The sequence below is a fragment of the Puma concolor genome, chromosome C1 (genome assembly GCF_028749965.1).
Source record: "Puma concolor isolate L17-30 chromosome C1, mPumCon1.1.hap2, whole genome shotgun sequence".
Classification (NCBI taxonomy): Eukaryota; Metazoa; Chordata; class Mammalia; order Carnivora; family Felidae; genus Puma; species Puma concolor.
The window spans coordinates 159939857-159956471 of record NC_141674.1 but is presented as its reverse complement, the minus strand read 5'-3'; the positions used below and the strand labels follow the sequence as shown (position 1 = coordinate 159956471).

The window sequence follows — 16615 nt, the reverse complement described above, 5'->3', positions numbered from 1 at the left end:
CTAGAGATTTGGGAATCATGAGAGAACAGGTGAACTGACACTATGGGAAAGAAGACAAAATTGAGAAAGGGACAGGAACTAAGAGACAACTCCAAAAATGGTGAGAAGAGCAGGTGAATAAAAAGGAGCCATGAAAACGAGTGAAAAAGAGATAGGAAGAGAACCAGAAGAGGATGGTATCATCAAAGTCAAGGAAAGACTATTTCATGACTTAACTGAATGTTTCAATAGAATGATGAAAATTAATAGAATTTGTCTACTAAGCACAACAAAATGAGGAAGTCATTTAATATTGCTCAGAAATATCACTCATATATGACTTACTCCCATCATAAACGACACAAATTTTTTGTTTGTTTAAAAAGAAGTGGGAGGCCTTGGTGGTTCAGTTGCTTAAGTGTCCAACTCTTAATTTCAACTCAGGTTATGATCTCACAGTTCATGAGATGGAGCCCTGCATCAGGGCTGTCAGCACAGAGCCTGTTTGGGATTCTCTCTCTCCCTCTCACTGCCCTTCCCCTGTGTGTGCATGTGCACGCGCTCTCTCTCTCTCAAAATAAACACTCAAAAAAAAAAGAAGAAGAAGAAGTCATATATTTTAAGGAAATAAGTGCCAGTATAAGAGTAATCATAGCTTTTCCTTGTAGCAATGTACTAATTCCTAGTTTTAGTCATTTTATCTGCCTTGGTGATCATCATTTTTCAAGTATTTCAAATGGCAGTTTAAAGTTACAGCTTTTGCTTAAGTTCTCACATTCACTAACATATGTAACAAATATTTACTAAATGATTGCCACGTTAAGTCAGTGTTTCTCAGGGACTTGGAAAAAAACAAGGAATCACTCATATAACATGTACATTAGGTTTCCAGGTTGTTATCTTCTAAGGCTGCAACAGAGAACAAAGCCCTTCAAACCAATTATCAACATTTTAAAAGGAGAGGGAAATTGGATATCTACTCTCAGTCAATGTGCTTTTAAAACAACCAAAACCAAAAGCCCACCATCAAACCACCTGAATGTGAACAAAGGAAGACCAATACTTAACTTGAAATGCATTTAGAAGCAAACAGACCATGAACGATGGCACAGATTTTTTAAAAATTTTTTTCTTAGTGTTTTTATTTATTTTTGAGACACAGAGAGACAGAACATGAGCAGGGGAGGGGCAGAGAGAGAGGGAGACACAGAATCTGAAGCAAGCTCCAGGCTCTGAGCTGTCAGCACAGAGCCTGACACAGGGCTCGAACTCATAGACTGTGAGATCATGACCTGAGCTGAAGTCGGACGCTAAACCGACTGAGCCACCTGGGCACCCCATGATGGCACAGATTTTAAGTATTATAGAGCTACTACATGACAGGAAACAAGGGTGGGGGAACATAGTGCTGGGAAGGCTGCTTAATAATTAAAAAAACTGATTTCATGAGATACAGAGTTTGGTATGATAGAAATGTTAGCCTATAGCTCTTTAAAAAGTGAATTTTTCCTTAGAATCAAAAATGAAAATTATATTCCTTACTTCCTATTCTAAACATCTGAGAACTGAAGTTTCTGACCTTCTAGACAGGTGCAACATCCACATCATTAGACTATTTGAGAACATGAAGTCATCAGTTTCATTATTTATATTTAAATCATCATTTTAAAAAGTTGGAAACATCATAACTCATGAAATGAAGACATTTTAAATAGATAACATGTGTAAATCTTTGCCTTATTTCTGACTTATTTTCAGCAAGATAAAAATCCTAAAAAAGGAATAAATAGTTCAAAGGGTATTGACATAACTGAGACAACAGCATGACTCTTTAATGATACCAATAAAATCTGATTCAACCAGATTCTCTCCCGTGGGTAATATATAAACACACAATGAGAAATTTTCAAAAATAAGATAATTAAATATTTAGTGAGTACCCTCTTCATGTAATGGCATTTTTGCTGGGTGTTATAAGAGTAATCCAAGGAACCGACAGTCTTCTGGGGTGATACTGGCTTGCCTACAGGTACCATGCTTAGTGCAGGTGAGATAATTAAAACAAACAGGATTCAGATGCCTGCAGAAATTCCTTTCCCATAAAGTGTTTTAGAGTTAAGATAACACAAAATACTCCAACTTCTTTTAGGACAAAGTATAATATATGTAAAGTAATAAAACTCTTGGGGGAAAATCATACAAGTAAACAGGACACAATCTAAAGACTATATCAGACATTTTATTGTTTTCTTAAAATTACCATGAAAAACTTTTATAAAGAAATATACTATTGCACTACTTCAGTAAAGCACTTTGCACATATCCATATAAACATCAAATCTTCTCAATCTTCTCTTTCATGATCTGAGCTTCTAAGTACACATGTTCTTTCTTCAAAAAGTCTAGTCTACAACAAAAATCAACTTGTGATGTGTTTTGTGTGATACGCTCAACTCTATTTTCTCTTTGATGAGTGAAGAACCCAAATAGTTTAGTAAGACTTTCTTTGCATTACTCAACAACACCGAGAAAAGATCCCGAGTCCATCTAACAACTAATGAGGTAGTTAAAGCTGCTCCCTTGGGTATACTTCAGGGCAATTGTGGTTTGGGTCTACTAAACTGCCAACATTCTCAAAGAACATTATATAGAAAAGACCATAATATAAGACATAAAGATTCAAACCAAAGCAATAGCTTTCTTGAATTTCAAAATAGAAAATAAGCAATTTACCAGAAAATAAGACAACTGGATTTTTAACATATCCAGTCCACAAACATTTACTGGGCATATTAGGTAGCAGGTAGGCACTAGGGATACAGGTAAAATGATGCAAATCCTAGAGGAATTGATAGTTTAGAGCAGGGGATTTAAAGAAAATCTACCATTATTTTCATGAGACAACTGTCAAAACAGAACTATAGACAAGATATTATGGGAAAGGGAAAAACGCATATTTAAGAGAAAGGCTTCCAGGAGAGAGTAACACTTAAGGTAAAAGTACCACTGACAGTTATTAATGGAGAAATGGCAAAAATTTAAACATGCTCAAAACTCTCCTACCTTAAACACAAACAAAATATAGCTCCTTTGATATATCCACACATACCTTCTGCTCTCTCCCCACATTCGTTCTTGATAGTTCTCTCTGCTGTTTCCTCATTGCCCTGTCATTTCTCATCCCACTATAATCTACTTCTGATTCTCCAACTGCACAAAAGCAACTTCCTTATTATTATTCCTTATTACTGCATATAACCAGGAGTCCTCAGGAGAATTTATAACTAACTCATTTTTAGGGGTGAAGATCCTTTTGTAAACCTTGTTAAGGGCTATGGAGCTTCTCAGAAAAAAAAATGCACATGTACATATAAAAATTTCCTATATCATTTTAGGAGATTCATGGATTCCTACTTTTGAACTCTTAAATCACAAATTAAAAGGCCTTGAAAGGAGGAGTTAAGATGGCAGAGGAGTAGGGGGACCCGATTCTTCCTTGTCCCTCTCAACACAGCTAAATAAATATCAAATCATTACGTGTGCCCCAGAAATTGATCTGAGGACTGAGAAAACAAACTGCACAACTAGAGGGAGAAAAGGCCACATCGTGGAAGGTAGGAGGTGTGGATTCATGATTTGGGGAAGAAAAAAATTGATGGTGCTGCTGAGGGGAGGAAGCCCTGATCAGAGAGGAGAGAAAGAACGCACACAGGGCACAGGGCACAGAGCACAGAACAAGAAAAAACCGTTCTCCAAAACCACACGGGGAAAATGAGAGGGAGTGATTATCCCATGTTTTTACAAGCAGTGGAGCTCAAAGTCTAAAGTTTTAGAAGTTTGGAGGCCCAGGAGCAGACAGCGTGGCCTGAAGATCCCCTGGGTCGCACTGGGAGAGACAGTTTGTCTTCCTGAGTGCATTTGAGAGAAGTAGCACTGCCTCTCTGGGGACAAAAGAGCCAGGGGGTACCACTGAACTGCCCTTTTCATTAGCACAGGAACAGAGGTACCTGCTGAGGACAGCTAACCTGGATGCCAGCTTTTTGCAGTGCTTTACCATAAACTCTAAGTCTCTGCATGTTCCTGCAATTGCCCTCGTGGGACAAACCACCACTAGTCACAGTGCAGTGAGACCCCTCCCCCAGAGGATCAGCACGGGCCGTTCTGCATCAGGTCCCTAAGATTTGGAGTTTTGAAACACAGCCTGCACACCTGAGATGCAGGAACACTGTGCCACCAAGTGGGCAGATGGCTCAAACACACACAGGGTGAAGGCAGGGACCTGAGAGAAGCCTGGAACACACACAAGGGGAGATCATATGCTCTTCTGTGAGGGTTTCCTGAACTCCCTTCTTGGGGGAATAGAGAGCTGGCTGATGCCATTTTTACCCCTGCCTGTCAGCACAGACAGACCAGTAAGCAGAATAGTGCTCACAGTGGAGGCTTGAGTGACTTAAACCAAGCCATGCCCCCCTGCATTCTGTAAGTGCTTTTCTTTCTTTCTTTTTTTAAACTAGGACAATTGTGCCTAAACTCAGAGCAGCAGTGGGCCTTCCCCCAGAAGACCAGCACAAACCTTGTGCACACACCAAGACTATTGACCACAGAGCGTTCCAAAGCTTTAGCTCTAGAGGAAACAGGATTTAGCCTCCTTTAACAAGCATACCAAAACACACCTAGTTAAAATTCACCACACAATGGACAAAATCCAAACACTCCTCACTGCAGGCAAGGAGAAACTCTGCAGAGGACTGACCACAGCGAAAGAGCAGCCAATACACAACAGCAGAGTGCATACACCAGGAACATTTCCTGAAGCATGAGTTCCTGGACAGTATATGACCTCTTCCTAATATAGCCATTACTCTCAGAAGCAGGAAACATAACAGACTTTCCTCACACACAGAGGACAGAGACCTAGACAAAATGCCAAGATGAAGGTATTCATCCCAAAAGAAAGAACAGGAAGAGGCCATGGCCAGGGATTTAATCAAAACAGATAGAAGTAATATGCCTGAACCAGAATTTAAAACAACAATTATAAGGATACTAACTGGGCTAGAAAAAAAGTATAGGAGATACCAGGAAGTCCTTTACTGCAGAGATAAAAGACCTAAAAACTAGTCAGGCCCAAATAAAAAATGCTATAACTGAGATGCAAAACCAACTGGTTGTAATGACCACAAAGATGGAGGAAGCAGAGGAATGAATAAGTGGTATAGAAGATAAAATTATGAAAAATAATGAAGCCAAAAAGAAGAAGGAAAGAAAGATATTGGATCATGAATATAGACTTAGGGAACTCAGCAACTCCATAAAGGTTAATAACATTCCTATAATAGGAATCCCAGAAGAAGAAGAGAGGGGAATAGGAGAAGGTTTATTTGAGCAAATTATAGTTGAAAAATTCCCTAATCTGGGAAGAAAAGACATCCAAATGCAGGAGGCACAGAGAACTCCCATCAAAATCAACAAAAACCAGGCCAACATAAAGACATATCATAGTAAAATTTGGAAAATACAGATAAGGGAAGAATCCTGAAGGCTGCAAGGGAAAAGAAATTCCTAACCTACAAGGGAAGACAAGGTTAGCAGCAGATCTCTCCTTAGAAACTTGGCAGGCCAGTAGGCAGTGGCATGATATACTCAAAGTGCTGAATAGGAAAAATACACAGCCAAGAATACTTTATCCAGCAAGGCTGTCATTAAAACAGAAGGAGAGATAAAGAGTTTCCCAGACAAACAAAAACTAAAGGAGTTCATAATCACTAAACCAGCCCTGCAAGAAATATTAAAGGGGACTCTTTGAGTGGGAAAGAAAGATTAAAAGCAACAATGACTAGAAAAGAACAAAGAAAAACTCCAGAAACACTGATTTTGCAGGTAATACAACAGCAGTACATTCATACCTATCAATATTACTCTGAATATTAACGCTCCAATCAAAAGATATAGGGTATCAGAATGGATAAAAAACAAGACCCATTTATATGCTGCCTACAAGAAACTCATTTGAAACCTAAAGACACCTACAAATTGAAAGTGAGAGAATGAAGAACCATTTAGCATGCTAATGGACATCAAAAGAAAACTGGAGTAGCTGTACTTATATCAGACAAACTACATTTTAAAACAAAGACTGTAACAAGATATGAAGAAGGGCACTATATCATAATAAAGAGGCTCTATCCAACAAGAAGATCTAACAATTGTAAATATTTATGCCCCCAACCTGAGAGCACCCAAAAATATAAATCAATTAAACACAAACATAAAAAAACTCATTGATGATAATACAATAATAATAGGGGAATTTAACACCCCACTTACAGCAATGGACAGATCATCTAAGCAGAAAATCAACAAGTGAACAATGGCTTTGAATGACACACTGGACCAGATGGACTTAACAGATATATTCAGAACATTTCATCCTAAAGCAGCGGAATACACATTCTTCTTCTCAAGTGCACATGGAACATTCTCCAGAACAGATCACATACTGGGTCACAAGTCAGCCCTCAACAAGTACAAAAAGACTGAGATCATATCATGCATATTTTCAGAGCACAACACTATGAAACGTGAAGTCAACCACAAGAAAAAATTTGGAAAGGCCACAAATACATGGAGGTTAAAGAACATCCTACTAAAGAATGAATGGGTTAACCAGGAAATTAAAGAAGAAATAAAGAAACAGAAGGAAACAAATGAAAATGAAAACATGACAGTCTAAAACCTTCTGATTGCAGAAGAGGAAAGTATATAGCAATAAAGGCCTACCTCAAGAAGCAAGAAAAGTCTCAGACACACAACCTAACCTTACACCTAAAGGATCTACAAAAGAAACAGCAAATAAAGCCTAAAGCCAGCAAAAAAAGGGAAATTAAAATAAATATTAGAGCAGAAATAAATTATATAGAAACAACAACAACAACAAAACAGTAGAACAGGGGCTCCTGGGTGGCTCAGTCGGTTGGGCAGCCAACTCCAGCTCAGGTCATGATCTCACAGTTTGTGGGTTTGAACCCCACATTGGGCTCAGTGCTGTCAGCACACAGCTTGCTTTGCTTCAGATCCTCTGGCCTCCTCTCTCTCTGCCCCTCCCCTGCCTGTGTTCTCTATCTCAAAAATAAATAAGCATTAAAAAAAAAACAAAACACCCAGTAGAACAGACTAACAAAACTAAGAGCTGGTTCTTTGAAAGAATTAATAAAAAAGAATAAAATCTTGCCATTTGCAATGACATCAATGGAGCTAGAGAGTATTATGCTAAGTAAAATAAGTCAGCCAGAGAAACACAAATACCACATGATTTCATTCATATGTGTAATCTAAGAAACAAAACAAATGAGCAAATGGGAAAAAAGAGAGAGAGACAAACCAAGAAACAGAGTCCTAATTATAGAGGGCAAACTCATGGTTACTAGAAGGGAGGTGGATAGGTGGATGAGTTAAACAGGTGACAGGGATTAAGGAGTATACATGTGTTGAACACTGGGTGATGTATGTTAGTGTTGAGATACTATATTGTATGCCTGAAACTAATATTACTCAGTATGTTAACTAGCTAGAATTTAAATAAAAACTTTTAAAAAGTGGGCAAAAGACATGAACACTTTTCCAAAGGACACATCCAACAACAACCTTCATTTCATTGTCATCTTCTTTTAGACATATGAACTATTTACTACGAATAAAAAAAATAGTACAGTCATTTACCTCAAAACATTTCCAGCAGACTGAATATTTGTCCCCACTATTTTTAGAATATTATATATACTATAAAATCTAAGAATCGGAATTATAAAGACATACCTTTGCGTAAGGGTTGTGGCATCATTAAGATCTGGATGAGCAAAAGGGATGTAACATCATGATAAAGAATTGGAACCTCAGGCTGTTGTTCTTCATTTCCCTGCCTAAAAAAAATGCATAATTACTTTAGACAATATTGCATATCTTTTCTAATTCATTTTATATTTCACATATATGTCTAAGGAACAGAAATTAAACTTTCATAAACAATTGAGAAATCTCAAAAGAAAAGGTTAGGGGCCATGTTTTTTGCCTAAAAGTATAATCTTTTAAATCTATCTATTCCCTTGATTCTGCCTAATATGAAAAAATTATATACAAAATTTATTAGATCTTATTTAAGCAAACAATTGGATACATTAACTTGATTATGAGTCTTTCTGACCTCTTAGATTATAGAAATCAAATGAAGGATTAATTGGAAATTTAGAGGATTAGTTTCACTATAAATGTGGTGGCATATAGGACACTTGCTGTCACAAACTTCACACTAAAAAGTAAATGTTCATATTATTAAAAAGAACAGGTACAATTTGCAAACAAGTTACATTGAAGAGGCATGGTTAATATTTTTTTATTAAAAAGTTGTTTCAACTTCATGACTAACATAAAATTCAAAAAATTCTTTAACACTTTCAAAAAAAAAAAGATGATAGGCAGAACTTAAACTATAAAAGACAAAGTAGGAAACCTCAGCAATGTGTGGTACTATGAGGAACAGAATATATTCTAAAGCAGATCTCATTCTCGATCTATTAAGAATTTTTAAAACTCCTATAGAAGGATACATTTTTTGATCTTAGGTTTAATTTTTAATTCAGAAAACAAAAGCAAATCTTAAGTTTCTAAAGAATTCAATAAATTCTGAAGCTATACTTCAGACTAGATTTGGGATGAACAAAAATTGCTCAACTCTTTTATTAGGCTCCATCATTCAATAAATACTTACTGATCACTTATTATATGTCAGGCACTGGAAGCACTGGCAAGTAAACCAATGCCTGCTGCTGTGAAGCTTATAACTGCCAGAGGAAGAAGACAGCTCTTTCAGTGTCTCCATTCTCTACAAATAACCCTTTAATTTACTTGCCTCCCTCTCTAAAGCTAACCTTCCATTAATGCTATGAATCCTATTTGTCTCTCCAATCTTTTTTAACAAGCCCAAAGTACTTTTTAAAAAAACTGGGAGGGAGGCACCATTTGCTCACCTAGTATTCAAATCCCCACCAAAATGGTTTTCCACATGGCCAACAGTGATCTCTTAATTACAAAATCTAGTGGACATTTTTCAACTTTATCATACTGACCCTTGACTTTGCATACAGTTGAACACTTTTATCTGGAAAATTTTCTTGGCCTTTTTGAAACACTCTCCTAGATTCTCTTCTAACTCTCTGATGACTCTAGTTTTCTTGACAAGTTCTTCCTCTGACTAACCTAGAACTGGTGCTGTTCCCCAAGGCTCCAATTCCCACTCTCTTTTCATATGAAGGACTCTTTTTGAAAGACCTCCTAAACCATGACTTCAATCACCAGCTACACATTGATGACTTCCAAGTCTGTATCTCTAGCTATGAATCTCTTAAACCCACTACCTGAATATTTACAGTCTTCACTTGTATATCCAACAGGCAGCTAAACCTGAACATGCCTAAAACTGAACTCGAACATTCTACTCTACTGCACTCAATCTCCCCTGGCCATAACCAATCTGTTCTTCCTTCTATGTTCTTAGTTTTGATGTGGCTTATTTATTATATCCTCTAGTATTTAGCACAATGGATATATTTATATACATTTATATGTATTTAGCACAATGTATAATTATAAAAATATAATGAATAAATAAGGTAGTATCTTAGGGATATCCCAAACCTATCTTCTCTTACTCACCCCATATTTAATTGGCAGTAAGTCCTAACAACTATCTTTATTCCTTCTTTGCCACCTCTATGGCCACTGACTTCTAACTATTCAATCTCCCTCAATTTTACGTTCTCCCAATTCATCCTCTACACTGTTAAAGACGCTGAAAAAAAAATTCCACAGAAACTGTATCTTGTTTACCATCATTTCCCTGATGCCTGGATTAAAACAGTTAATAAAACTAGCTGAATAAATTAAAAAATGAAAAATGAAAGGATTGCTGGATGGACATACAGGTGGCAAAAGAGACAAAAACTAGACAGTTAAGACTTCAGAGCATAAAGAGAGAAAATGCACTGAAGGAAGAAACATCATCGTGAATTATAAACTTAAGATCATGGCCCTTGACTCCTACACATGTTTGTATTTCTATGGTTTTATCACAGTTACTTTAGTGAAATGAACCAAACGACTCAAAAGAAAACATGCCAAGAAGATGAAACCTGTTCCCAAAAAGAAAAGAGGAAAATAACACTGAAAAATCCTTACTAACCTATGGATAAAAAAAGAAAGTGGTAAGAAATTGGTCCATTAAAAACTATTTAGAACAAAAATGATTTTGGATTATTATACTGCTGTATTAAATCTAACAGCTGACAAAAGACTCATACTTAGAATTAAAAGGAACTTTGTGAATCCATTTAAACTAGCTCAATCTCATACCTATACAAAGATATATTTTACTGCATAAAAATCAAAGAGACTTAAGAACTTCTGTGTCACAACCTAAAGACTAACAAATTACAAAGCTTTTAGGTATAGAAATGAAATACATCTCAAATGAATAAATTAAATATAGTTTCTTAAAATAGGGATATTATAAGCAACTGAAAAGCTTAAAGGGCTAACATAAGTCTAGATTCTCATTTATTTTATTACGTTATGTGTCAACAATTTTTTTTTTTGTAACAGAAGCAATCTTTCTCAAATTTAGAGGTGAATTCCCTTTTGCTACTATTACTTATTTGCTTTTTTATTATTATTGCAATGACCTTCAAATATTATTTAAAATCAGTCTAAACCTCCAGATTACATCTTCTATTAAAATTATTCATATATTCTTGTTAAAAATTTAGCAATCTTTACATTAAATACGATTAAGAATGTATAATTAAGAAATGTTTGAAAACTAGAATGAAACAAAAAATGAATTTAAAAAATGGGGAATGTTCCGGGGTGCTTGGCTGGATCAATTGGTAAAGCGTGCAACTCCTGATCCCAGGATCATATATTCGAGCCTCAGTTGGGCTTAGAGATTACTTAAAAAATAAAAAAAGTTTAAAAAAATAAAGAATGTTCCTAGTTGAGGAAACTGTCTACTGTAAAGATAGCTATTTTTAGGGGCGCCTGGGTGGCGCAGTCGGTTAAGCGTCCGACTTCAGCCAGGTCACGATCTCGCAGTCCATGAGTTCGAGCCCCGCGTCGGGCTCTGGGCTGATAGCTCAGAGCCTGGAGCCTGTTTCCGATTCTGTGTCTCCCTCTCTCTCTGCCCCTCCCCCGTTCATGCTATGTCTCTCTCTGTCCCAAAAATAAATAAACGTTGAAAAAAAAAAATTAAAAAAAAAAAAAAAGATAGCTATTTTCCCCAGATTCACTTATAAGTTTAAATAATTCTAATCAAAATCACAAGTGAAGGGAAGAGCTTAGAAAATGGCTCTAAAGATCATCTGAAAGAATAAACAGGTGAGAACAGTAAAGAAAAATTGGGAAGTATGGATGGGGGTCAAAGGGGAGAAAAAGGAGAGAATCTTAATCTAGATCAGAGATATACACATTATCTTCTCAATAAAGTAAACCAGAATGCTTCTGCCACAGACATAGGCTTGTGGGTCAACAGAACAAAGTGGAGAGTCCCTAATCAGAACCATAACATACAAATATTTAGCATATAATAAACAGGATGTAAAACTGCTTTAAAAATTAGCCAGTTCTTTGAAAATAAATATTAACTCTTCACTCATAACTACTGATGAAAATAAATTCCAAATGGATGATATATTTTTAAAAATCATCCCATAAGAAAATTCTACAAAGAATATGTAAGTAGGTATTGCAAACCCCAAGGCAGGAAACACATTATAATACAGGTTATAAAGGTAAACATCATGGACAAGTTTGGGAGGCATTCTAAGTATGAAAGCAATCAGAAAAAATAAGAATTATAAGACCTGACTGGTTTGGCTACATGAAATTTTAAAACTTTAATATGTCAAGAAAAGTAATATAAAATTGAGAGACAAATGTATTTTGGAAAAAAGTTTCAACACCTATGAAAAAATAAGGTTTACTATTTTTAAGCCATAAAGAATCACTCAGATAATTTTTAAAAAATAAGATGCCAACAGAAAAATGGACAGATGTTCTAAACATAGAATTCATAAAAAATGTACACAAATAGCTAATAAACAGGAAATATTTAATATTAATATGAAGCTAATTTTACCAGAAATTAAACAAATTTCTATTACTTTGGGATCCCATTTTTTATCTATCAAACTAGCCCAAAATATGTTTTTAAAGTGATCATACTCAAGATGAACAGCAACAGGAATGTTCCTACATTGCCAGCAAAAGCTTATAAAAGGGCACTCTTTTCAAAAAACAATGCTGTACTACGTAACACAGTGCCTGACAAGCAGTGTGAATATTTATCAAATAAATGACTAAAACTAAAAAATATTTATATACTTTCATGTCATTCTATAGTTCTAGGATTATATCTGACATGTCAAGAACTGCTAAACACACCATCTGATATTGTAGAAAAGGAGAAACAATTTAAAAGATTAACAATAGGAATGAATAAATAATGTATGTCATCTAAAGAATTTTTTTAAGTTTATTTATTTTGAGAGAGAGAGAGTGTCAGTCCCAAGCAGGCTCTGTGCTGTCAGCACAGAGCCCCAATGTGGGACTTGAACCCAAGAACCATGAGATCACATGACCTGAGCTGAAACTAAGAGTCAGGTATTTAAACAACTGAGCCACCCAGGTACCCCTGTCATTTAAGGAATTTTTAATGATGTGGGAATTTGGTTGTTATGTATTAATTTTATTTATTTTTTTAATGTTTGTTTATTTTGAGAGACAGAGCGAGCAGGGGAGGAGGAGAGAAAGAGGAAGAGAGAGAATCCCAAGCAGGCTCTGCATTGTCAGTGCAGAGCTCAACATGGGGCTCAATCTCACAAGTCTGTGAGATGACCTGAGCTGAAATCAAGAGTCAGATGCTTAACTCACTGAGCCACCCAGGTACCCCAGTTGTGTGTTAATTTTAAAAAGCAGATTCTAAAACTGGTATAGTAGGATTCAAATAGTTCTTAAAAATTCATAATATATATACAGAAAAAAAGAAACTGGAAATAAATATCTCAAAATGTTACCAATGTTAGAGGAATTCCCAGAAAATAGTATTGATTCCCTGCCCTCATATTTGACCTCATTTTTATAGCTCATAAATTCATTAAATTGTAATAAACTATATATAGTAAGTGGGTTATAAGATTTTATATTCTTTCATTTTCTCCCTCACCATTTTTGCACATTCTAAACATTGTACAATAAATACAATTTTTATGATCAGAAAAAAATTTACAAAAACAGTAATAACCTGGAGCTTGTTGGCTACAAAGACAAAAACAATCATTCTGAGGACAGAGAAATAGATCTTTCCTGGCACACAGCAGGCAAATAATCAGAACAAATGAATGAATGGATATACCCTAATGTAGAAAAGAGAACCAAAACTTTTGACTGTGAGATTTAATACCATCATTATAGTAATTATCCTTTTAATACTTAATTTAAAAATACATAATTTTTTCCATTTTTTAAAGTTTTTAGATTATCTTTAAAATCCAGATCATAGGGGTGCCTGGGTGGCTCAGTTGTTTAAGTGTATGACTCTTGACTTTGGCTCAGGTCATGATCTCACAGTTCATGTCATTGAGACAAGCACTGGGCTCTGCACTGACAGCAGGAAGCCTGCTTGCAATTCTCTCTCTCCCTCCCTCTCTCTGCCCCTCACCCACCAGCACGTGCGCACAAAATAAACATTAAAAAAAATACAGATTATAAAAACTGTATACTACTAACTCTATGGATAAGAAGAAATGGATGGTTAGAGTTAATAGGCCTGATTTTCCATTTTTTAAAACCAAAGCCATTATCAACACAATGAAATTAAAAAGAAACAAAGAAATAACTTTCATGAGGATTACAGAAAAAAATTTATATGAGAAACCTGTATCATTAGACATAGAATGTTATTTTAGTAAAGTATTAAAAGTGAGAAAATAGAAAAAGATATTTCAATCTTTTAAAATCTAATATATAGATAGGAAACACAGATATCATATTATAATCAACTATAATATTACAAGTTAGTGAATTAATGAACCATAAAAATGAGAACAAATATAGGGGGGAAAAATCAATGGGATTTTCCAATAATTGCTCAGATTTCTTCTTACTAAGAAAGGAAACAGAATAATAGTTAGGAACTTAGACTCCTGAATCTGAAAGGTGTGGATTCAAATGCCACCTCTATTCCTTACTAGTTCTGTGCCCCTAAAGAACATGTTGATTAATTTTTCTAAGCCTCCGTTCTTCATATGTAAAAATTGAGATAACAATGGTACCTAGTGTATATAGTTATGGTGAAGATTAAATGAGATTATATATGCAAAGCATAAAAATGAAAGCATGACATAATCACTGGATAAGTGTTCACGACATTTACTACTATCCTAATGGGTATTAAATCTTAGGGCTTGATAAGAACACTCTTGGCAAACAGTTGTATTGAAATCATAGTACCTATGTCTAGTTTTTACAATATATATTTTTTAAGTTTATTTATTTAATCTGAGAGAGAGAGAAACCACAAGCAGGGGAGGGACAGAAGGAGAAGGAGAGGGAGGGGGAGGGGGAGGGGGAGAGAATGAATCTCAGGTAGGCTCCGCACTGCCAACATGGAGCCCGATGTGGGGCTTGAATTCACGAACCACGAGATCATGACCCGAGCCAAAATCAAGAGTCCAGCGCTCAACCAATTGAGCCACCCAGGTGCCCTATTGTTTAAAACTATTAATTCACCAATACTACGCTTAGGAAACCTTATGTTTGCTAAACATGCTTAGACTCAGAGAATTAGGCCTTCTAATACTTGCACACCCTCCCCACCCTTGAGTATGCAAGTCTAGCTAGGAAAGAAAATCACTAGCTAATATTAAGGAAAATGATTTTCCTTAGCCATAACAGGCAAAATACTAATAGCTTGCTAATTCTGTCTATAAACACACAAAACACACACATTTTTTCTGAGAAGTAGCAGGATATATTCATAGCCTCTAAGTAGCTCTCCAGAAGATAACTTTAATTACTAATTACAAAGGATAAAATAATAACGTTAGAGTGGAAAAACCTGGCAGATGCCACATTAACCAAGAAATGAGAGTCATTATCATCAATAACAAAACAAAGTCAACAGCATATACCTCCTAATATGATGCACTAAAAAGAACACATTGCTTTTGTGGTATTTCTGTGAAAAGTTTATAACCTGAATCTAAGCACAAGAAACTACTGGACAAAAATAAATTGAGGGATTCTACAAAATAACCGGCTTGAGCTCTTAGAAAAAAATGTCAATGTTACGAAACACAAAGAAAAAGTCAGGAACAATTTCAGATCAAAGGAAATTAAAGAGATATGACACCTAAATACAAGCACAACCTTGAATTTCCTTTTCATTGCATTTGCATTTCTAGGACATTACTGAAACAACTGGCAAAATGTGTTAGGTTCTATATGAGATAGGGGTCAATATTAATTACTTCTCATATACATGTCCAATTAACCCAGCACCATTTATTTTAAAAACTATGCTTCTCTCACTGTTCCTCAGTGCCATCTATGCTATAAATCCAGTATCCGGACATGTGTGGGTCTGGTTTGTTTTGTTTTAACAAGCAAATACAAATTAATTTTCTCAGCTCCACTTGATCACATAAGTGGTGGTATAATGTACATATTTTCTTCTCCTGGATTTTTCTCTTAACATTTTATCTTGATGGAGATCTTTCCACATTAGTAAACAAAGTGCTTTCTCACCTTTCTTTCCTTTTCTTTCTTTCTTTTTTTTTTTTTTTTTTTTGATAGGTCTGTTTTAATTTACTATTGTAGAGAACATAAAGCAGTATTTGGTAGCTATATGGGAAAAAATAAAATTGGATCCATTCTTTATATCAGATATCATGATAAATTCCAATTAGAGAGCTAAATGTAAAAACTGAAGTCACAGAAATATTAGAAGAATCATGTACCTGAGAAGAGGTTAATATCCAAAATATACACAGAATTCATACAACTCAATAGGAAAAATACAAGCCAATTAAAAAGTGGGCAGAGGATCTGAGCAGACATTTTCCTGAAGAAGACATATAGATGACCAACAGGTACTGAAAATGTGCTCAACATCACTATAGTCATGAGGGAAATACAAATCAAAACCACAATGAGCTATCACCTTGCAATTGTTAAAATTGATATCAAAAAGAAATACTAAGTGTTGACAAGAATATGGAGAAAAAGGAACCTTTGTACATTGTTGGTGAGAATGTAAACTGGGCAGCCATCATAGTAAACAGTACAGAGGTTCCTCAAAAAGTTAAAAATACAACCACCATATGATCCAGGAATTCCACTTCTGCATATTTATCCAAAGGAAAGAAAAACACTAACTCAAAAAACTTTAAGACACACCCAATATTCACTGCAGCATTGTTTACAATAACCAAGACATGAAAACAGCATAAGTATCCATCAATGGATGAATGGATGATGTATACATACATAATGGAATTATTATTCTGCCATAAAAAAGAAGGAAATCCTG

General features: G+C 35.4%; 1 protein-coding gene across 7 annotated transcripts in view; it reads right to left on the bottom strand.

Moving 5' to 3' along the window:
- UBR3 (ubiquitin protein ligase E3 component n-recognin 3) overlaps nucleotides 1-16615 on the bottom strand; it is a 239416-nt gene that overhangs the window by 35350 nt on the left and 187451 nt on the right. For all 7 annotated transcript variants that reach the window (XM_086718860.1, XM_086718861.1, XM_086718862.1 and 4 more), the window contains one exon: nucleotides 7795-7898. In XM_086718860.1, coding sequence (XP_086574986.1) covers nucleotides 7795-7898 — 104 coding nt within the window. Of the gene's footprint in view, nucleotides 1-7794; nucleotides 7899-16615 lie in introns of those variants that run through there.